The sequence below is a fragment of the Pristiophorus japonicus genome, chromosome 1 (genome assembly GCF_044704955.1).
Source record: "Pristiophorus japonicus isolate sPriJap1 chromosome 1, sPriJap1.hap1, whole genome shotgun sequence".
Lineage (NCBI taxonomy): Eukaryota > Metazoa > Chordata > Chondrichthyes > Pristiophoridae > Pristiophorus > Pristiophorus japonicus.
The window spans coordinates 352755740-352778124 of NC_091977.1; the positions used below are offsets into that span (position 1 = coordinate 352755740).

General features: G+C 47.5%; 1 protein-coding gene across 6 annotated transcripts in view; it reads left to right on the plus strand.

Moving 5' to 3' along the window:
* taf2 (TAF2 RNA polymerase II, TATA box binding protein (TBP)-associated factor) overlaps positions 1-22385 on the plus strand; it is a 160599-nt gene that overhangs the window by 5671 nt on the left and 132543 nt on the right. For 5 of the 6 annotated variants that reach the window (XM_070890558.1, XM_070890569.1, XM_070890553.1 and 2 more), the window contains exons 2-4: positions 8680-8734; positions 8825-8985; positions 18659-18777. In XM_070890558.1, coding sequence (XP_070746659.1) covers positions 8680-8734; positions 8825-8985; positions 18659-18777 — 335 coding nt within the window. Of the gene's footprint in view, positions 1-8679; positions 8735-8824; positions 8986-18658; positions 18778-22385 lie in introns of those variants that run through there. The other variant, XM_070890577.1, reaches the window with a different exon arrangement.

Below are 22385 nucleotides of genomic sequence, written 5' to 3' on the forward strand. Positions count from 1 at the left end.
TATTCACCTCAGTACCCCTTTCCTGCTTTCTCTCCATACCCCTTGATCCTTTTAGCCGTAAAGACCATATCCAACTTCCTCTTGAATATATCTAACGAACCTGCATCAACAACTCTCTGCGGAAGAGAATTCCACAGGTTAACAACTCTGAAGAAGTTTCTCCTCATCTCGGTCCTAAGTGGCTTATCCCTTATCCTTGGACTGTGACCCCTGGTTCTGGACTCCCCCCAACATCGGGAACATTCTTCCTGCATTTAACCTGCCCAATCCTGTCAGAATTTTATATGTTTCTATGAGATTCCCTCTCATTCTTCTAAACTCCAGTGAATACAGGCCCAGTCGATCCAATCTCTCCTCATATGTCAGTCCTGCCATCCCTGGAATCAGTCTGGTGAACCATCGCTGCACTCCCTCAATAGCAAGAATATTCTTCCTCAGATTCGGAGACCAAAACTGAACACAATATTCCAGGTGAGGCCTCGCCAAGGCCCTGTACAGCTGCATTAAGACCTCCCTGCTCCAATACTCAAATCCCCTAGCTATGAAGGCCAACATGCCATTTACCTTCTTCACCGCCAGCTGCACCTGCATGCCAACCTGCAATGACTGATGTACCATGACACCCAGGTCTCGTTGCACCTCCCCTTTTCCTAATCTGCCGCCATTCAGCTAATATTCTGCCTTCGTGTTTTTGCCCCAAAGTGGATAACCTCACATTTATCCACATTATACTGCATCTGCCCATTAACCTGTCCAAGTCACCCTGCAGCCTCTTAGCATCCTGGGATTCATCCAATGGGTATTCAACATTCAGGAAGGATAGAATAAAAGGAAAAGGAGGTGGGGGTAGCATTGCTGGTTAAAGAGGAGATTAATGCAATAGTTAGGAAGGACATTAGCTTGGATGATGTGGAATCTATATGGGTAGAGCTGCAGAACACCAAAGGGCAAAAACGTTAGTGGGAGTTGTGTACAGACCTTCCAAAAGTAGTAGTGATGTTGGGGAGGGCATCAAACAGGAAATTAGTGGTGCATGCAGTAAAGGTGCAGCAGTTATCATGGGTGACTTTAATATGCATATAGATTAGGCTAACCAAACTGGAAGCAATACGGTGGAAGATGATTTCCTGGAGTGCATAAGGGATGGTTTTCTAGACCAATATGTCGAGGAACCAACTAAGGGGGAGGCCATCTTAGACTGGGTGTTGTGTAATGAGAGAGGATTAATTAGCAATCTCGTGCGAGTCCCCTTGGGGAAGAGTGACAATAATATGGTGGAATTCTACATTAGGATGGAGAATGAAACAGTTAATTCAGAGACCATGGTCCAGAACTTAAAGAAGGGTAACTTTGAAGGTATGAGGCGTGAATTGGCTCGGATAGATTGGCGAATGATACTTAAGGGGTTGACAGTGGATGGGCAATGGCAGACATTTAGAGACCGCATGGATGAACTACAACAATTGTACATCCCTGCTTGCTGTAAAAATAAAAAAGGGAAGGTGGCTCAACCGTGGCTATCAAGGGAAATCAGGGATAGTATTAAAGCCAAGGAATTGGCATGCAAATTTGCCAGAAATAGCGAACACGGGGACTGGCAGAAATTTAGAACTCAGCAGAGGAGGGCAAAGGGTTTGATTAGGGCAGGGAAAATAGAGTACAAGAGGAAGCTTGCAGGGAACATTAAGACGGACTGCAAAAGCTTCTATAGATATGTAAAGAGAAAAAGGTTAGTAAAGACAAACGTAGGTCCCCTGCAGTCAGAATCAGGGGAAGTCATAACTGGGAACAAAGAAATGGCAGACCACTTGAACAAGTACTTTGGTTCGATATTCACTAAGGAGGACACAAACAACCTTCCGGATATAAAAGGGGTCAGAGGGTCTAGTAAGAAGGAGGAACTGAGGGAAATCCTTATTAGTCGGGAAATTGTTTTGAGGAAATTGATGAGATTGAAGGCCGATAAATCCTCAGGGCCTGATGGACTGTATCCCAGAGTACTTAAGGAGGTGGCCTTGGAAATAGCGGATGCATTGACAGTCATTTTCCAACATTCCATAGACTGGATCAGTTCCTATGGCTACCCTCCACTCCAATGTAACCCCACTTTTTAAGAAAGGAGGGAGAGAGAAAACAGGGAATTATAGACCGGTCAGCCTGACATCGGTAGTGGGTAAAATGATGGAATCAATTATTAAGGATGTCATAGCAGCGCATTTGGAAAGAGGTGACATGATAGGTCCAAGTCAGCATGGATTTGTGAAAGGGAAATCATGCTTGACAAATCTTCTGGAATTTTTTGAGGATGTTTCCAGTAGAGTGGACAAGGGAGAACCAGTTGATGTGGTGTATTTGGACTTTCGGAAAGCTTTCAACAAGGTCGCACACAAGGGATTAATGTGCAAAGTTAAAGCACATGGGATTGAGGGTAGTGTGCTGACGTGGATTGAGAACTGGTTGGCAGACAGGAAGCAAAGAGTAGGAGTAAATGGGTACTTTTCAGAATGGCAGGCAGTGACTAGTGGGGTACCGCAAGGTTCTGTGCTGGGGCCCCAGCTGTTTACATTGTACATTAATGATTTAGACGAGGGGATTAAATGTATTATCTACAAATTTGCGGATGACACTAAGTTGGGTGGCCGTGTGAGCTGTGAGGAGGATGCTATGAGGCTGCAGAGTGATTAGGTTAGGTGAGTGGGCAAATGCATGGCAGATGAAGTATAATGTGGATAAATGTGAGGTTATCCACTTTGGTGGTAAAAACAGAGAGACAGACTATTATCTGAATGGTGACAGATTAGGAAAAGGGGAGATGCAATGAGACCTAGTTGGCATGCAGGTACAGCAGGCGGTTAAGAGAGCAAATGGCATGTTGGCCTTCATAGCGAGGGGATTTGAGTACAGGGGCAGGGAGGTGTTACTACAGTTGTACAGGGCCTTGGTGAGGCCAAACCTGGAGTATTATGTACAGTTTTGGTCTCCTAACTTGAGGAAGGACATTCTTGCTATTGAGGGAGTGCAGCGAAGGTTCACCAGACTGATTCCCGGGATGGCGGGACTGACCTATCAAGAAAGACTGGATCAACTGGGCTTGTATTCACTGGAGTTCAGAAGAATGAGAGGGGATCTCATAGAAATGTTTAAAATTCTGACGGGTTTCGACAGGTTAGATACAGGAAGAATGTTCCCAATGTTGGGGAAGTCCAGAACCAGGGGTCACAGTCTAAGGATAAGGCGTAAGCCATTTTGGATTGAGATGAGGAGAAACTTCTTCACCCACAGAGTGGTGAACCTGTGGAATTCACTAAATATATTCAAAAAGGAGTTAGATGTAGTCCTTACTACTAGGGGGATCAAGGGGTATGGCGAGAAAGCAGGAATGGGGTACTGAAGTTGCATGTTCAGCCATGAACTTATTGAATGGCGGTGCAGGCTCGAAGGGCCGAATGGCCTACTCTTGCACCTATTTTCTATGTTTCCTCACAGCTCACACTGCCACCCAGCTAGTATCATCTGCAAACTTGGAGATATTACACTCAATTCCTTCATCTAAATCATTGATGTTTATTGTAAATAGCTGGAGTCCCAGCACTGAGCCCTGCGGCACCCCACTAGTCACTGCCTGCCATTCTGAAAAGGACCCGTTTATCCCGACTGCTTCCTTTCTGCCAACCAATTCTTTACCCACGTCAATACATTACCCCCAATACCATGTGCTTTAATTTTGCACACTAATCTCTTGTGTGCGACCTCGTCAAAAGCCTTTTGAAAGTCCAAGTACAGATGGGAGCAGAAAGTTGCAACGGGATGTTGATCAGTCAAATGAAGTAAAACTGACAGATGCAGTTCAACGTGGGGAAGTGGGAGGTCATTCACTTTGGAGTTAATAAAGATAGATCAGAGTATTTTCTAAATGGCAAGAACCAGCAACTGGAGGAGAAAGGAATACAGGGTTATGCTGATAAGTTAGAGGAAGAAGGATTGCAGGAGGCTCGAGTGGAGCATAAACGTGGCATGAATTGGTTGAGCTCAATGGTCTTTTACTGTGCTGTATATTCAATGTAATTTAGGGGTCCATGTACAGAAAGTGGTGAACCTGTGGAATTCTCTACCACAGAAAGTTGTTGAGGCCAATTCACTAAATATATTCAAAAAGGAGTTAGATGAGGTCCTTACTACTAGGGGGATCAAGGGGTATGGTGAGAAAGCAGGAATGGGGTACTGAAGTTGAATGTTCAGCCATGAACTCATTGAATGGCGGTGCAGGCTAGAAGGGCCGAATGGCCTACTCCTGCACCTATTTTTCTATGTTTCTATGAAAGCACTAAAAGCTAATGGACAGATGCAAAAATAATTAAAAATGCTAATGGAATATGAGGGGGAAACAAAGGTTAAACAGAATATAATTTTTTAGAGGGTGGGAATGCAAAGGCGTAGAAGTTATGCTACAGTTGTATAAAGTTCTCGTTAGACTGTCTCTGGAATACTGCATTCATTTCTACTCTCCACCACCTCAGGAAGGATAAATTGGCCTTGGAGGGGGTGCAACACAGATTCACCAGAATGATACCCGGGCTAAAGGGGTTAAGTTATGAGGACAGGTTGCATTAACATGGCTTGTGTTCCCTCGAGTGTAGAAGGGTGATCTAATTGAGGTGTTTAAGATGGTTAAAGGATTTGATGAGGTAGATAGAAATAAACTATGTCCTCTGGTAGGGATGTCCAGAGCATGAGCATAACAGGCCGTTCAGGGGTGATGTTAGGAAGCACTTCTGAACACAGGGTAATGGAAATGGCAGAACAGGCTTGAGGGGTTGAATGGCTTACTCCTGTTCCTATGAAGTTAGTATGTGCTGGACAAGGTGTTTCCAATTTAGCTGACAAAACAGTGGCACGGAATTCATTTCATTTTGCTCTGGAATGTCATAAATCATTCTAGAACACACTGCTATTTAAGGCACCCATTTGCACAAAACTTTGTACACTTAACATAACTCAGGAATCATGTCTATTTTGTGACAGTCTTGGTAGCACTCTTGCCTCTGAATCAGAAGGTTGTGCATTCAAGTCCCACTTCAGAGACATGAGCACATAATCTTGGCAGATACTTCAGTGCTGCACTGTCGGGCGAGTGCTGCATTGTTGAAGATGCTGTCTTTCGGATGAGACGTTAAACTGAAGTTTCATCTGCCTTCTCGAATGGACGTAAAAGATCCCATGGTCGTCGTCATAGGCAGTCCCTCGGAATCGAGGAAGACTTACTTCCACTCTGAAGCGAGTTCTTTGGTGGCTGAACAGTCTAATACGAGTCACAGGTGGGATAGATGGTTGTTGAGGGAAGGGGTGGGTGGGACTGGTTTGCCACGTGCTCGTTGCTGCCTGCGCTTGATTTCGGCATGCTCTCGGCGTTAAGACGCGAGGTGCTCAGCGCCCTCTCGGATGCACTTCCTCCACTTAGGGAGGTCTCGGGCCAGGGACTCCCAGGTATCTGGGGATGTTGTACTTTATCAGGGAGGCTTTGAGGGTGTCCTTGTAGCGTTTCCGCTACCCACCTTTGGCTCATTTGCCGTGAAGGAGCTCCGAGTAGAGCACTTGCTTTGGGAGTCTAGTGTCTGGCATGTGAACTATGTGGCCTGTCCAGCGGAGCTGATCGAGTGTGGTCAGTGCTTCAATGCTGAGGATGTTGGCCTGGCCGAGGACGCTGATGTTGGTGCGCCTGTCCTCCCAGGGGATTTGTAGGATCTTGCGGAGACATCGTTGGTGATATTTCTCCAGCAACTTGAGATGTCTGCTGTATATGGTCCATGTCTCTGAGCCGTACAGGAGGGCGGGTATTACTACAGCCCTGTAGACCATAAGTTTGGTGGCAGTTTTGAGGGCCTGGTCTTCAAACGCTCACTTCCTCAAGCGGCCGAAGGCTGCACTGGCGCACTGGAGGTGGTGTTGGATCTCGTCGTCGATGCCTGCTCTTGTTGATAGGCGGCTCCTGAGATATGGGAAGTGGTCCATGGTGTCGAGGACCACGCCGTGGATCTTGATAACTGCCGGGGCGGGGTGGGGAGAGTGCTGTTTTGAAGAAGAGCTGGGGAGTTCGGCCCGGTATCCTGGTCAATATTTATCCCTTAACTAACATCATTAAAACAGATAATCTGGTCATTATCTCATTACTGTTTGGGAGACCTTGCTGTGAGCAAATTGGCTTCCAAGTTTCCTATATTACAACACATCACAAGTGACTGAAGTGTTTTGAGGTCATGAAAGGCACTATATAAATGCAAGTTCTTTCAATCTGACTCTTTTACACTGATGCATTGATTTTCAAAATAGTGACACCTTCCCGTGGACCCCCATCTTAACTTCTGATAGTGCATTTTCACTTGTGTAGCTGACTCTATTGCATAAAACATTTTTATTAGTGTATATACTGAGAAATAATATAGAATAAAGTTTGAGATTCTGATCATGATGTACAGTGTGAGTAGTTCCAGATAGATAGAAACCTGATGACCTCATGCACCCCAATTTGAAAGCCTATGAACTAAAGCCAAGAGATGTGAGACTTTTTCATGTTTGCAAAGCCAATGGAATGGAAGATTTGAATAGCATTTGGAAACCAGTGAGCGGAATACATGTGAATAGAGCTCCATTGTCACTTGGTAGAGCGGTACATGGTTCTTCTAAGCCAGCGCAGTGCATTTGGGATGTACCATTGTACAACAACGTACAAGCCAGTATATGTAACAGAAGAAGTCTTGTATTTTCTTAACTGGATATTTGATGGAGAAACGTGTGTGCTTTGGAGCGTCCAAGCATTGAGCTCATTTTTGCTGTTTATATTTGTTAAATAGTGCAAGGAAGATGGCTTTGAAGTTGTCAATTTAGAGGGCAGATTTCCTGGATGTTATATTGGTTATTCTCTTGTTAACCACACACAGGGAAGAAATACATATTATCATTATTGGGGAATGTTGGGGTCCTGCTAGTTTTTCACAAAATATACAAATAGTGAATGAAGTCCAGTGGGTAATGCGGAATTAAATTAAAGCGCATTTTTTTGGGTGGATTTACATAAACTCCCTGCTATGTGGATCATTTGCAAATTCACATCAGTCTGCTGTTGAAAAATGTTCTTCTGATTTTCTTACCCCCATGTGTTTTATGACAGTTTAAAAAAAAATCCTATAATTAAAAAATAATAATTACAATGTGAAATGTATGCCATTTTGTTTCGTGAGCTGCTTTGCATCTTTCCATAAATGACTGGGTCTCATCTTCAATATCTCCTTAGTTGGGAATTCACTGAAATATTAGTTAAGTTGCGCCGCTCCTTGCAACAAAAAAACTGAGCTCGCAGTCAACCGCCCCATAAATGTCAAGAAATTGCTGCATTTGCACGGTAAAAATGAATTAAACTCACCACAGAAAGCGTAAGGACCCTGTTAATGGGGTATTGTATGTTCCCAATGGCTTTCTACTTTGCAATTAGCAATTAAATGATAATTGTTCTGCACATGCCACATAAAACACACAACCAGTTAAACTGATTTGTTAAATTATTTTATGGTGGATTCTGGCTGAGAGTAAAGTCGATGCTAAATTCCATTTCAGACTGTCTGGATTTAAAGTTAACAACTGCCCGCCCCACCCTGCGAAAAGTATGTGGGCCCACTAATTTTTAAGTAGGTAACAATTCCCGAGCTCATTCCACAAATAACACATCAATTTAAATTTACATCTTGGGCAGGAGGCTTATCTTTGTGTGTCATGTTCTATAGGCAAAACAACTTACAACCATGCATTTTCCTGCATTGGTTTTGGTGATAAACTTCTTTTAAATAATCAGATATCCAAGCTGCCACTTCAAATCATTCAAATCCTTAAATTTAACTGGTTAAGAAGGTCGACTTTTGTCCTGTTGTTCAGCAAGATCTCAGATGTCCTGTTAGCCATTTGCACTTCAAGCAATTTGCGGTGCAAAATTAATTTGAGCTTAAGGTTGAGGAAAAAATCCAACGCGTGTGCTCACTGAGAACCCTGAAAAATTTGGGCGATTATGCTCCTTGTATTTGTGTGGGGAGGAGTGCAGGGTAGAAACTGGGATTGATTGACTAGGAAGAAAGTAACCCTGGTTGCTGCAGTTGACAAAGCACACGTTTGAAAATACTTCTTGCGCACATACATGGTATTAAAAATAAGTTGTCCCAGTTTAATTTCCATTTATAATTAACATCTAGTCAATGTTGATTCCACAGTAGCAATAAATATATAATTAGCAAATACTTGCAAGCTAATTTGTCCATTACTCTGCTGTTTTTTTTGGAAAGAACAATTAGTTAAATACATTTAGATTCTTGGAATTTTCTGAAAATGTATATAGATTTGTCTATTTAATAGATATATCTATTTATCCAATAAATATATATTTTTGCCCAACAGCCAAAACTCTGAAAAAAACACTACAGGGTACACTGTTTGATAATGGCATGAGTGCCATCTGTTTTATATAGGACAGGGTCTGAACTGAAGGATCAAATTTGTATTCAGTACTGTTATTACACTCCTCCAAAAGTAACAGCTTGAATTTTGCCAATTGATTGTTTAAATGAATTAAAATTAATTAATTGGCATTAGCTTACTCTACACTGAGCTGTCATTTACTTTTGATTTATGTCTTTATACAACTCACCAGGTGGTCTGCATAAATAATATAAACTTTCAGAGGAAGTCTGTTATAGTAAGTAACCAATATTTTTTTTCAATTTTGTACTAAAATAAATCATTTCAGACATACTAAACAGGACTCTTGTATGTTTTATGTTTGCAGGGGTACGTGGAGTTGACCATATTTCCATCACTTGCTAACCTCAATAGAATAAAACTGAATAGCAAGCAATGCCGGATTTACAGAGTAAGAGTAAATGATTTGGAAGCTGCTTTCATTTACAATGATCCGACCTTGGAGGTCTGCCACCATGAATCAAAACAGTAAGTATGACATTGCAAGAGCTCTAAGTGCTGAAACGAAGGGCTCAATTTTCCCCAAAGCTGTTTTTTTGCATACTTGAAGAGTTACGCCCATTTTTTAGGGGCCCCAAGTACACCAAAAAAAATATTCCAAGTTTCCCTTTTTGATTTCTTTTTGGCGCCGCCTAGTCTGTCGTTTAGTTTTGGGGGTGGAGCCTTGATCTGCACCAAAATGATTGGGTTGCCACGGTAACCAGGGACACAATGCGACTGAGCCTGGAAAGTGACACAGCCAGCTCACAGCATCTCTCTTCCCCCCCCCCCCCCCCAATGACGGTGCCCACACCTATCCTTGGCCGAATGGCCTCCCAGTCCCCGTACCTTTCCCTGGCTGAATGGCCTCTTCCCGGTCCCCGTACCTTTCTCTGGCCGAATGGCCTCCCTCCTGGTCCCCGCACCTTTCCCTAGCTGAATGGCCTCCTCCCGATCCCTGTACCTATCCCAGGCCGAAAGGCCTCCTCCCTCCCAGTCCCCGCACCTTTCCCTGGCTGAATGGCCTTCTCCCGGTCTCTGTACCTATCCCAGGCTGAATGGCCTCCTCCCTCCCGGTTGCCACACCTATTGCTGGCCGAATGGCTTCCTGGTCTTTGCACCTATCCCAAGCTGAATGGCCTCCCTCCTGGTCCCCGCACCTAATTATACCCGAAAGGCTCTCCCCTCCCGCCCCCCATCCCACACTCTCTGACCTCTACTGCTGTCCGGGCATCTGCTGCACTGATTTCCTTACCCGTGCCGATTTTCTTAACTTACCAGAAGGTTTTTCTACAGAGGCCACATGTGACAGCATGGATTTATGAAAGGGAAATCATGCTTGACAAATCTTCTAGAATTTTTTGAGGATGTAGCTAGTAGAGTGGACAAGGGAGAACCAGTGGATGTGGTGTATTTGGACCTTCAAAAGGCTTTTGACAAGGTTCCACACAAGAGATTAGTGCGCAAAATTAAAACACATGGTATATTGGGGGGAATGTATTGACATGGATAGAGAACTGGTTGGCAGACAGGAAGCAAAGAATAGGAATAAACTGGTCCTTTTCAGAATGGCAGGCAGTGACTAATGGGGTACTGCAAGGTTTAGTGCTGGGACCCCAGCTATTTACAATATACATTAATGATTTAGACGAAGGAATTGAATGTAATATCTCCAAGTTTGCAGATGACACTAAGCTGGGTGGCGGTGTGAGCTGTGAGGAGGATGCTAAGAGGCTGCAGAGTGACTTGGACAGGTTAGGTGAGTGGGCAATGCATGGCAGATGCAGTATAATGTTGATAAATGTGAGGTTATCCACTTTGGTGGCAAAAACAGGAAGGCAGAATATTATCTGAATAGTGACAGATTAGGAAAAGGGGAAGTGCAACGAGACCTGGGTGTCATAGTACATCGATCATTGAAAGTTGGCATGCAGGTACAGCAGGCGGTGAAGGCGGCAAATGGCATGTTGGCATTCATAGCGAGAGGATTTGAGTATAGGAGCAGGGAGGTCTTACTGCAGTTGTACAGGGCCTTGGTGAGGCCACACCTTGAATATTGTGTATGGTTTTGGTCTCCTAATCTGAGGAAGGACATTCTTGCTATTGAGGGAGTGCAGCGAAGGTTCACCAGACTGATTCCTGGGATGGCAGGACTGACATATGAAGAAAGACTGCATCGACTAGGCTTATATTCACTGGAATTTAGAAGAATGATAGGGGATCTCAAAGAAATATATCTAAAATTCTGACGGGATTGGACAGGTTGGATGCAGGAAAAATGTTCCCGATGTTGGGGAAGTCCAGAACCAGGGGTCACAGTCTAAGGGTAAGCCATTTAGGACCGAGATGATGAGAAACTTCTTCATTCAGAGAATTGTGAACCTGTGGAATTCTCTACCTCAGAAAGTTGTTGAGGCCAGTTCGTTAGATATATTCAAAAGGGAGTTAGATGTGGGCCTTACGGCTAAAAGGATCAAGGGGTATGGAGAGAAAGCAGGAATGGGGTACTAAAGTTGCAAAAATGATCAGCCATGATCATATTGAATGGTGTGCAGGTTCGAAGGGCAGAATGGCCTACTCCTGCACCTATTTTCTATGTTTCTAAGAACTAGATTAACTCTGAGCTGGCCAAACTTGCCTAACTAGCCAGAATTGGCGCGGGTGGCAGGCTACGCCCCTTTCACTCAAACCCCCCGGCCCCCAACCTTAAAAAAAAACCTTAACTGAGTTGCGCTGGTGCAAATTGATTGGGAAAACTTGTATTTTTTAAACTTAGGCCAAAAAAAGGCGCAAATCACAGGGAAATTGAGCCCTATGAATGGTGGAAAGCAAGGTTGCGCCTAAAAGAACAGGGAAAAAGCTCCAGTGTTTAGCGTATAATGGCCAAAGTGACCCTGGTTGGGAGCTCTTCATTAGAATTAGACCACAAATTCTTTGCAACTTTGAATGTTAACCATACTGAATTTTCTGTATAAAAAAAATATTTAACCGAGAAATGTTAAATATCACAATTCCAGAACACTAAGCTATAGGACTATAAAATATCAATTCGCTAGGTGTTTACAAAATATAAAATGCATTCTCCTTGTATTTCTTTATTTGAAGATGATTTATATTTGGGTATGGTTGCTAGGAGCTGGCAGCCAAAGTGGCTTTTCTTCATGTGTGAATCTAGATAGTAATACGTTGGCAGGCTATTTTGTAGCGGATGGCAGACCTCAGTCAACCAAGATCATGTTGCCACCCAAAGTTCATAGATGTGCACTTCCAACAGGAGCTGCTGGATGACGATTAGAAGCAGGATACTTGATCATCCTAGGGACAGAAAGGCACACTTTAGTACTTCACTGCCATCTTGGCTGAGATCAAATGAGTTAACTTTTCTTTCATCAGGCATAAAATATCACATCATAGTAAATACTGTGCAATCACACATGGTCTTAATTTTTATTTTTAAATTTCTGACCTAACAATGCCTTTACGGACAGGCATGTAATCATTTTCCAGTACCGTATGATAAATGCAAGCAGTAATATGGCATCATGTCACAACAAAAGCTTTTCTAGGTCATTCCATTTTTCAATTCTAAATGTGGTATTTTATATTATTAGTCTGGAATAATAATATTGATCGTGTGAAAAATCTGAGACACTAGATAGGGTGTTGGGATTTAAGATAGACACATTTCCAAAACCTGATGGTTTTGATCCCAGGGTTTTAAAAGAAATGGTGAAGAAATTCCAGATGCATTAGTTATAATTTTCCAAAATTCTCTCTAGATTCAGGAATTGTGCTTTTTGGATTGGAAAATCGTAAATGTGACTCCATTATTAGCAACAGCAACAACTTTTATTTATATAGCGCCTTTAACGTAGTAAAACGTCCCAAGGCGCTTCGCAGCAGTGTTATAAGACAAAACAGATAAATTTGACACCGAGCCACATAAGAAGAAATTACAGCAGATGACCAAAAGCTTGGTTCGAGGTAGGTTTTAAGGAGCATCTTAAAGGAGGAAAGAGAAGTAGAGAGGTTTAGGCAGGGACTTCCAGAGCATAGGGCCCAAGCAGCTGAAGGCACGGCCACCGATAGTTGAGCAGTTATAATCCGGGATGCTCAGTAGGGCAGTATTGGAGGAGTGCAGACATATCTTGGGGCTGTGAGGCTGAAAGAGATTAGAGAGAGGGAGGGGCGAGGCCATAGAGGGATTTGTATACAAAGATGAGAATTTTGAAATTGAGGCGTTGCTTAACCGGGAGCCAGTGTAGGTCAGCGAGGACAGGGGTGATGGATGATCGTGACTTGGTACGAGTTAGGACACAGGCTGCCGAATTTTGGATGACAAAGTTTATGCAATGTAGAATGGGAGGCCAGCCAGGAGTGTGTTGGAATAGTCAAGTCTAGAGGCAACAAAGACATGGATGAGGGTATCAGCAGCAGAAGAGCTGAGGCAGGAGCGGAGGCGGGCAATGTTAGAGATGGAAATAGGCGGTTTTAGTTATGCCGCGGATATGTGGCCGGAAGCTCCCTTCAGGATCAAATATGATGCCTAGGTTGCGAACAGTCTGGTTTAGCCTTAGACAGATGCTAGGGAGAGGGATGGAGTCAGTGGCTAGGGAATGCAGTTTGTGGCGGGGGCCACAAACAATGGCTTCAGTCTTCCCAATATTTTAATTGAAGAAAATTTCTGCTCATCCAGTCTGACAATTTAGAGACCGTGGGGAGGTAGAGCTGGTTGTAGTCAGCGTACATGTGGAAACTGACTCCGTGTTTTCGGATGATATCACCAAGGGGCAGCATGTAGATGAGAAATAGGAGGGAGCCAAGAATAAATTCTTGGGGAACACCAGAGGTAACGTTGCGGGTGTGGGAGGAGAAGCCATTGCAGGAGATTTTCTGGCTACGATTAGATAGATAAGAATGGAACTAGGTGAGTGCAGTCCCACCCAGCTGGATGATGGTGGAGAGACGTTGGAGGAGGATGCAGTGGTCAACTGTGTCAAAGGCTACAGACAGGTCCAGGAGGATGAGGAGAGATAGTTTACCTTTTTCACAGTCACCAAAGATGTGGCAGGGGCGGAAACCAGATTGAAAGGATTCAAACATGGAGTTCCAGGAAAGATGGTCACGGATTTGGGAGGTGACAACACGTTCAAGGACTTTGGAGAGGAAAGGGAGGTTGGAGATGGGGCAGTAGCTAGCGAGCACAGTGGGGTTAAGGTTTTTTTTGTTTGAGGAGAGGGGTGGTGACCGCAGGGGGACAGTACCTGTGGAGAGAGAACCGTTAATAATGTCGGTTAACATGGGAGCCAAAAAAGGAAGTTGGGTTGTCAGCAGTTCAGTGGGAATAGGGTCAAGGGAGCAGGAAGTGCGTCTCATGGACAAGATGAGCGTGGAGAGGTCAAGGGAGATCAGAGAAACTAGAGAAAGATGCGAGCTTAGGGCTAGGGCAGGGGGGAGCCTCAGAGGAAGTTTGGCCTGGTGGGCTGGGGAAGGAAGGGAACTCGGAGAGGCAGCTGATCGGATGGTCTCAATCTTTGAGACAAAAGTCCATGAGCTCCTTGCACATTGTTGGGAGCGTGATGGAGACAGGAGAGAGGGGTTTAAGAAGACGGTTAGCAGTAGATAATGGTAGCCGGGTGTTATCTTTGCATTCCAGAATGATCCTGGTACAGTGAGCAGATTTTGCAGACAAGAGTAGGGCCTGATAATGCTTTATGTGGTCGAGCCAGATCTGACGGTGAATGGCTAAACCAGTTGTCTGCCATATTCGTTCAAGTCTGTGCCCCTTGGACTTGAGGGAGCGAAGATGAGGGCTGTACCAGGGGGAACAGTCATGGTGCGAGAGAGTAATAGTTTTACTAGGTACAAGGGCATCAAAGGTGGTGGTGAGGGTGTGGTTGAGCAGATCGGTGGCTGCAGAAATGTCATGGTGAAAGGCGGGCCAAAGGTTGGACAGTTTGGAGTTGATGGGGCTCAATTTTGTCCCAGACCATTTTTCGGCGCACTTACCGGAGATGCGCTGCTTTTCTCCTATCAGGAGTGCAGCACAAAATTTCCTTCCCACTTTGGACGCTGTCCGGCTCCTCCCTGTGGTCTCGCAGCGTGGCCAGTCGAGTCAGGGGTGGAGCCAGCGTCTGTGGCGAAAACAGTGCCAGGACTTCTGTACATGCGCAGTGGAGTGTCCTCGCCCCCAGCCTCTCAGTGTCTTGCTGCAGCCGCTGTATGGGACCCGGTGCCGGCCAAATGTTGTGAGTAGGGATATGGAGTGGCAATTGCACAGATTGCTTAATTCCATTTGATTTGAAGCTTTAATCACTTTAATCTTAGAAATCGCACCGTGCGGCCACTCGGCCAGGACTAGGGGAGGGTGGGCAGGAGAACTGATAGTGCTCCTGCCTGGATGATTTCTATCAGTTCTTCTGCCCATTCCTAGCCCAGGCCGAGTGGCCTCCCGCACCGGCCGGCCCGCTGCCTTCCTGGGCTAAGTTTTAAGACGAAGGTAGAACTTACTTCAGTGTTGTATTTGTTCTTGAATGCTTATTACTTTTTGTTTCCAAGGTTTGGTGATTTGTAAGTCTTGGTGCTCTAGGTGCAGGTCCTTTTCCCTTCCCTTTCCTCCCCTATTCCAGGTCGAATGGCCTCCGATGTACCTACCTGCGCCGATTTCTTAACTTTCCACAAGGGTTTTCTGAAGTGGCCACATACGCTGACCTAGGTAGATTTGGAGTAACTATTAGCTGGCCAAAGTTGCCTAAATGGGCAGAACTGGCGTGGGTGGCTGGTAATGCCCCCTTTTGTGAGGAAAAAAACTAAACTTAAAAAAAAATCATAACTAACTCACTTACACTGGTGCAAATTGATTGTGGAAAATGGGAATTTTTAAGTTACGGCAAAAAAACCAAGTTAACTCCAAAAAAAACGGAGCGACTCCTGGCCAAAATTGAGCCCGATAAGTGCAGTTGTAAAGAGTTTTTTTCCAGGGGCAGATGGAGACGGAAGTAGGTTTGGATTGTTGAAGGGGGATATGGGTGGAGAGCGATACAAGGATGGTCTTATCTGCAATTGACACAGTTGGAATAGCGAGGCCATGAGAGATGGCAAGATCGAAGGGGTGGTCATAAAGATGGGTTGAGGAATTAACATGGAGGGAGAGATTAAGGGAGGACAGGAGGGAAGTGAACTCGGGAGAGAACATGTTGAATGGAGGTTGAAATCACTGAGGATGAGACGTCGCTCGGTGCAGAGTCTGAAGGAGGAAAGCAGTGAGGATATATACATAATAACATTTTTATCATACTTGGATGGGTGGTAGAGAACGTGACTTTTAAATGAGAGGTCAGAGGGGTGGAATAAAGTGAGATGTTCAAAGGAGGAGAAAGTGCCGGAGGAGTCGGGGACAGACCAAGGTATGATTTGGTGATGAGAGCCACACTGGCACCACGGCGATCTGCGCGTGGCAAGTGGTGGAAAGTATAGCCAGGCGGGAAAGCTTCGTTTAAAGGTAATGTATCATCATCCCTCAGACAAGTTTCCATCAGGGCCATGATGTCGATGCAATCATCCACGATAAGGTCATGGATGGCAAGGGCCTTGTTTGCAAGTGAACGGATGTTCTGCAAGGAGGTCCAGAGAGGATCTGTGATGGCTTATCCACTAGCAGCATACATAGGGTCAGTGTTTGGAGGGATGGGTTGGACGGGGAGGAGATTGGCAAGGTTAGCCCTCCTTGGACAAGGTTAGCCCTCCTTGGACAAGCTGGGCGCAAGGTCGGTGAGAGTAGAATGGGTCAGTTGGGGTTGCTGCTCGTGAGGAGACAGCGTTGAGTGCCACAGTGGGCTCTTCGGAGAATGCCAAGAGAGGCACAGAGGGAAGCTGCAGGCTCGTCTAAAAGGGAGTTGAGCCTGGGATGGGGCCGGAGAGTAGGAAGGTCGAAGAGTAATGAAGGGTTGGGACAGGGAGTAGGAAGGTCGAAGAGTAATGAAGGGTTGGGACAGGGATTTGGGAGGACTGAGTATCAGAGAGGAGAGATGAAAGGCGGAGGGAGAATGGAGGAAGAAAGAGAGAAACCAGGTAACCAAACAATTGTGGGGAAGTTACTGGAATCTTATCAGAGACAGTAACTCAGTGCTTGGGCAAGTATCAGTTGATTGAAGGAGGGTCAGCATGGATTGTGAAAGGTCGGTTATGTCTTACTAATCTAGTTGCAATATTTGAGGAGTTCTGTGCTGGGACCTCAGCTTTTCACCATAATTCCGTCAAGCAAGAACTCGACCTGTTTCTGGCTGGAGCAGAGATCACCTCTTACAGAAAGTACGACTGCTGGAAGTTCAGGGCCAGAGTGAACTTCTGGACTAGTTTTGATTGCCGAGATGAGTCGGAGAGGAATTTCCCAGATTTTTTTTTTCCCAAATTGGCCCGGGTTTTTCTCTTTTTTTTGCCTCTGCCAGGGGATCACATGGTTCCAGGTGGGGTGAAGTGTATATATTGTGATATACAAGATATTGCAATTGTGTGGGACAGGCTCGTTGGATCCGAGGATCTTTACCTGTCCGTCATTCTTCGTATGTTTTATCTCAAGGGAGTTGGAATTCAAAAGTGAGGAAGTGATGCTTCAGTTGTACAGAACCTTGACCAGATCCCATCTGGAGTACTGGGTTCTATTTTGGGCACCAAACATCAGGAAATATATATTGCTGTTGGAAGGGGTACAGTGTAGATTCAGAAGGGTTAAATTATGAGGGCAGTTTGCATAACTTGGTTTGTATTCTCTTGAATTTAGATTATTGAGGGGTGATCTAATTGAGCTGTTCAAAATGATCAAGGAATTCAATAGGGTAGATAAAGAGAAACTATATCTTCTGGTAGAAGAATCTAGAAGACGGGGATGTAATCTTAAAATTAGAGTGAAATCAGGAAGCATGCTCTCACATACAGGGTAGTGGAAATCTGGAACTCATTCCTCCAAAAGGAAGGTTAGTTGAGTCTCCGGACTGAGATTTTTGTTGGGTAAGAGGATCGGGGATATGCAGTTGAGATGCAGAACAGGCATAATCTAACGGGCTTGAGGTGTTGAATGGCCAACTCCTGTTGCTATGCTAAAGACTAATTTAGATACAAAATGTGGACCTGACCAAATGACTCATAAGTGACGACTATAAAATGAGTTATAATGCTGTTCCTGTCCCCAGTGTATTTTTTTAATGCTGTAAATAAATAGGAATAAATACGAACCATGCATTTTACCTCCAAAAATCAACAAAAAATTATTAAAAATTAGATGTGTTTACTGCAGATAAAAATGAAGCATCACCCAGTGAAGTCATCCTGAAGCAGTGAGAACATTATTATTGGGTCAGTAGCAACTTTGGCTGTTGCTGCCTTCTATTGGCCTTTGAGCAAAATGACAGTGGTAGGCAGGATTGCTAGGGTAGAGATGCAAAATGAACAGCAGTCATATTCATGAACAAGAAAAGAAACATTAACTTTTATTTCTACAGAGAAATGTCTCAGTGTTGACTCTGTCTTTAAAGCAGTGGACTAATGGACACCAAATGGGAATGTGAGAGCATCGTCAAAAAGTTATTTGATTGGCTGAAATCTGTTAAATTACTAATTACTATTGTTCTATGTCTGAGACACAGACTGAAGTGTGACCCCACTGAAAGACATGAAATGATGGACATGCACTAGATGCAAATTTTTTTATTATACAGATAAATAAAATATATTCATACCCGCATAATTTGAAGTCTCAACATAAAGAATAAAATAAATATTTCCTGCAGTTTCCTAATTTTGAGTTCAAATTATTCCTTCTCAGATGATGGAACTGATCCTGATTATGTAGTAATCGTCTTGGCTTGCATTGGATATTATAACACATCTGGTTACTTTTGCAATCTTTGCTCCCAATACAGCAATTGTTCTCGACTGGAGACTGTATTTGTATAACATTTTTGTGGTGAAACAATTTTGCTGTAAACTTGAAGAAACAATTTGGATGCAAACCCAGGATATTTACCCTATTTTAAATTGAGAGTGTGCATAGATTATTGTCTGCATGATTTCCATTCCTTTTGCATTGCTTTGCCTGATTAACTGACAACATTGTGACCTGATGAAATATGAAATATATCCATTTTGTTTCTTCCCTTGTATTCAGGCGCAATCTTAATTATTTTTCCAATGCCTATGCAGCAGCAGTCAGTGCAGTTGACCCAGACACAGGAAATGGAGAGCTGTGTATCAAGGTTCCATCTGAACTATGGAAACATGTTGATGGTAAGTATAAATGATCACTGCAGAGTATAAACTTTCATGCCTAATATTTGTAGCACTGGATTTGCAACTCTGAGATTGAGTTCAAATCTCACCATAGCAAAGTTATGAAATTGAATTCAATAAATCTGCTAATCTGTGGGCTGGCGCCAAATAAAATTACCCTAAAAGTTGCTAAATTGTTATAAAAACCCAACTCTTCAGGTAATCCGTTTAAAGTGCTATTAATTGAGGTATAAATATTGGCCAGGACACTGGGGATAACTCCCCTGCTCTTCTTCGAAAGATCTTTTACGTCCACCTGAGAGAGCAGACAGGGCCTTGGTTTAGCGTCTCATTCGAAAGATGGCACCTCCAACAGTGCAGCACTCCCTCAGTACTGCACTGGAGTGTCAGCCTAGATTTTTGTGCTCCAGTCTCTGTAGTGGGACTTGAACACACAGTCTTCTGTTTGACAAAAGTCTTTATACATTTTCTTTTGTATGTCAGAACATGTCTTTGATTCAAAGTGAGCAATTCTATAGGAAAGCTGCTTGTATAATAAAATAGAAGAAATGCACAATGGATGTACTATCAGATTTTTCCATTTCTCATACATCAGACCTTCAATTTGCTGTCTGTCACATTTCCCTATTACAGCTCAAGGAGGAGGGAGACATGGGGGGGAGGAGAGAGAGTGACACACACATGGGGGCGGGGGGAAGAGCGAGACTTCGAGGGTGAGGGACGGAGAGGGGAGACAGAGGGGGGGGGGGGTGGGTGGGGGGTGAAGAGAGTGAGATGGGGCGTGGGAGGAGCGAGAGAGATTGGGGGTGGGGAGAAGAGAGGGGTTGGGGGGGGAGAAGGGAGAGGGGTTGGGGGGGAGAAGGGAGAGGGGTTGGGGGGGGGAGAAGGGAGAGGGGTTGGGGGGGGGAGAAGGGAGAGGGGTTGGGGGGGGGGGAGAAGGGAGAGGGGTTGGGGGGGGGAGAAGGGAGAGGGGTTGGGGGGGAGAAGGGAGAGGGGTTGGGGGGGGGAGAAGGGAGAGGGGTTGGGGGGGGAGAAGGGAGAGGGGTTGGGGGGGGAGAAGGGAGAGGGGTTGGGGGGGGGAGAAGGGAGAGGGGTTGGGGGGGGGAGAAGGGAGAGGGGTTGGGGGGGGGAGAAGGGAGAGGGGTTGGGGGGGGGAGAAGGGAGAGGGGTTGGGGGGGGGAGAAGGGAGAGGGGTTGGGGGGGGAGAAGGGAGAGGGGTTGGGGGGGGGAGAAGGGAGAGGGGTTGGGGGGGGGGAGAAGGGAGAGGGGTTGGGGGGGGGGGAGAAGGGAGAGGGGTTGGGGGGGGGGGAGAAGGGAGAGGGGTTGGGGGGGGGGAGAAGGGAGAGGGGTTGGGGGGGGGGGGAAGGGAGAGGGGTTGGGGGGAGAAGGGAGAGGGGTTGGGGGGGGGGGAGAAGAGAGAGGGTTTGGGGGGGGGGGGAGAAGAGTGAGGGGTTTGGGGGGGGGGGAGAAGAGAGAGGGGTTGGGGGGGGGGAGAGAAGAGAGAGGGGTTGGGGGGGGGGAGAAGAGAGAGGGGTTGGGGGGGGGGAGAAGAGAGAGGGGTTGGGGGGGGAGAAGAGAGAGGGGTTGGGGGGGGAGAAGAGAGGGGTTGGGGGGGGAGGAGGAGAGAGGGGGTTGGGGGGGGAGGAGGAGAGAGGGGGTTGGGGGGGAGGAGGAGAGAGGGGGTTGGGGGGGGGGGAGGAGAAGAGAGGGGGGTGGGGGGGGGAGGAGGAGAGAGAGGGGGTTGGGGGGGGGGAGGAGGAGAAGAGAGAGGGGGTTGGGGGGTGGGGGGAGGAGAAGAGAGAGGGGGTTGGGGGGGGGGGAGGAGAAGAGAGAGGGGGTTGGGGGGGGGAGGAGGAAGAGAGAGGGGGTTGGGGGGGGGGAGGAGAAGAGAGAGGGGGTTGGGGGGGGGGAGGAGAAGAGAGAGGGGGTTGGGGGGGGGGGAGGAGAAGAGAGAGGGGTTGGGGGGGGGGGAGGAGAAGAGAGAGGGGTTGGGGGGGGGGGAGGAGAAGAGAGAGGGGTTGGGGGGGGGAGGAGAGAGAGGGGTTGGGAGGGCGGGGGAGGAGAGAGAGGGGTTGGGGGGGCGGGGAGAAGAGAGAGGGGTTGGGGGGGCGGGGGAGAAGAGAGAGGGGTTGGGGGGGCGGGGGAGAAGAGAGAGGGGTTGGGGTGGGCGGGGGAGAAGAGGGGGGTTGGGGGGGGCGGGGGAGAGAGAGGGGGGTTGGGGGGGCGGGGGAGAAGAGAGGGGGGTGGAGGTGGCGGGGGAGAAGAGAGGGGGGTTGGGGGGGGCGGGGGAGGAGAGAGAGGGGTTGGGGGGGGCGGGGGGAGGGAGAGAGGGGTTGGGGGGGCGGGGGAGAAGAGAGGGGGTTGGGGGGGGGCGGGGGAGAAGAGAGGGGTTGGGGGGGGCGGGGGAGAGAGAGGGGTTGGGGGGGCGGGGAGAAGAGAGAGGGGTTTGGGGGGCGGGGGAGAAGAGAGAGGGTTTGGGGGGTCGGGGGAGAAGAGAGGGGTGGGGGGAGAAGAGGGGGGGGGAAGAGAGAGGCGGGGTAGAAGAGAGAGGGGTGGGGGGAGAAGAGAGGGATGGGGGGGAGAAGAGAGGTGGGGCAGTGGGGGGGGGAGGAGAGAGAGAGAGAGGAGTGTGGGGGGGAGAGAGAGAGGGGTGTGAGGGGGGAGAGAGAGGGGTGTGAGGGGGGGGAGTGTGAGGGGGGAGAGAGAGGGGTGTGAGGGGGGGGGAGAGAGAGGGTGTGAGGGGGGGGGAGAGAGGGGGTGTGAGGGGGGGGGAGAGAGGGGTGTGAGGGGGGGGGAGAGAGGGGTGTGAGGGGGGGGAGAGAGAGAGGGGTGTGAGGGGGGGGGAGAGAGGTGTGAGGGGGGTGGAGAGAGAGGGGTGTGAGGGGGGTGGAGAGAGAGGGGTGTGAGGGGGGTGGAGAGAGAGGGGTGTGAGGGGGGGGAGAGAGAGGGGTGTGAGGGGGGGGAGAGAGAGGGGTGTGAGGGGGTGGGAGAGAGAGGGGTGTAGGGGGGGGGAGAGAGAGGGTGTAGGGGGGGGGAGAGAGGGGTGTGAGGGGGGGAGAGAGAGGGGTGTGAGGGGGGGGAGAGAGAGGGGTGTGAGGGGGGGGAGAGAGAGGGGTGTGAGGGGGGGGGGAGAGAGAGGGGTGTGAGGGGGGGGAGAGAGAGGGGTGTGAGGGGGGGAGAGAGAGGGGTGTGAGGGGGGGGAGAGAGAGGGGTGTGAGGGGGGGGAGAGAGAGGGGTGTGAGGGGGGGAGAGAGAGGGGTGTGAGGGGGGGGAGAGAGAGAGGGTGTGAGGGGGGGGAGAGAGAGGGGTGTGAGGGGGGGGAGAGAGAGAGGGGTGTGGTGTGAGGAGAGAGGAGGGGGAGGGTTGGGGGGGGATTGTGGGGGAAGAAGAGGGTGGTGGGGGGGGGGAAGAGAGAGTGGGGAGGGGGTTGGGGGGGGGGGGAAAGAGGGAGGGTGTTGGGGGAGGGGGAGGGGTGTGGGGAAGAGAGGTGGGGGAGAGGGATGTGGGGTGGGGGGGAAGAGAGAGGGGGGGGGGGGGGGGAGTGTGAGTGGGAGGGGGGGGGGGGGGGGGAGTGGGTGAGGGAGGGGGGGGGGGGGGGGGGGAGG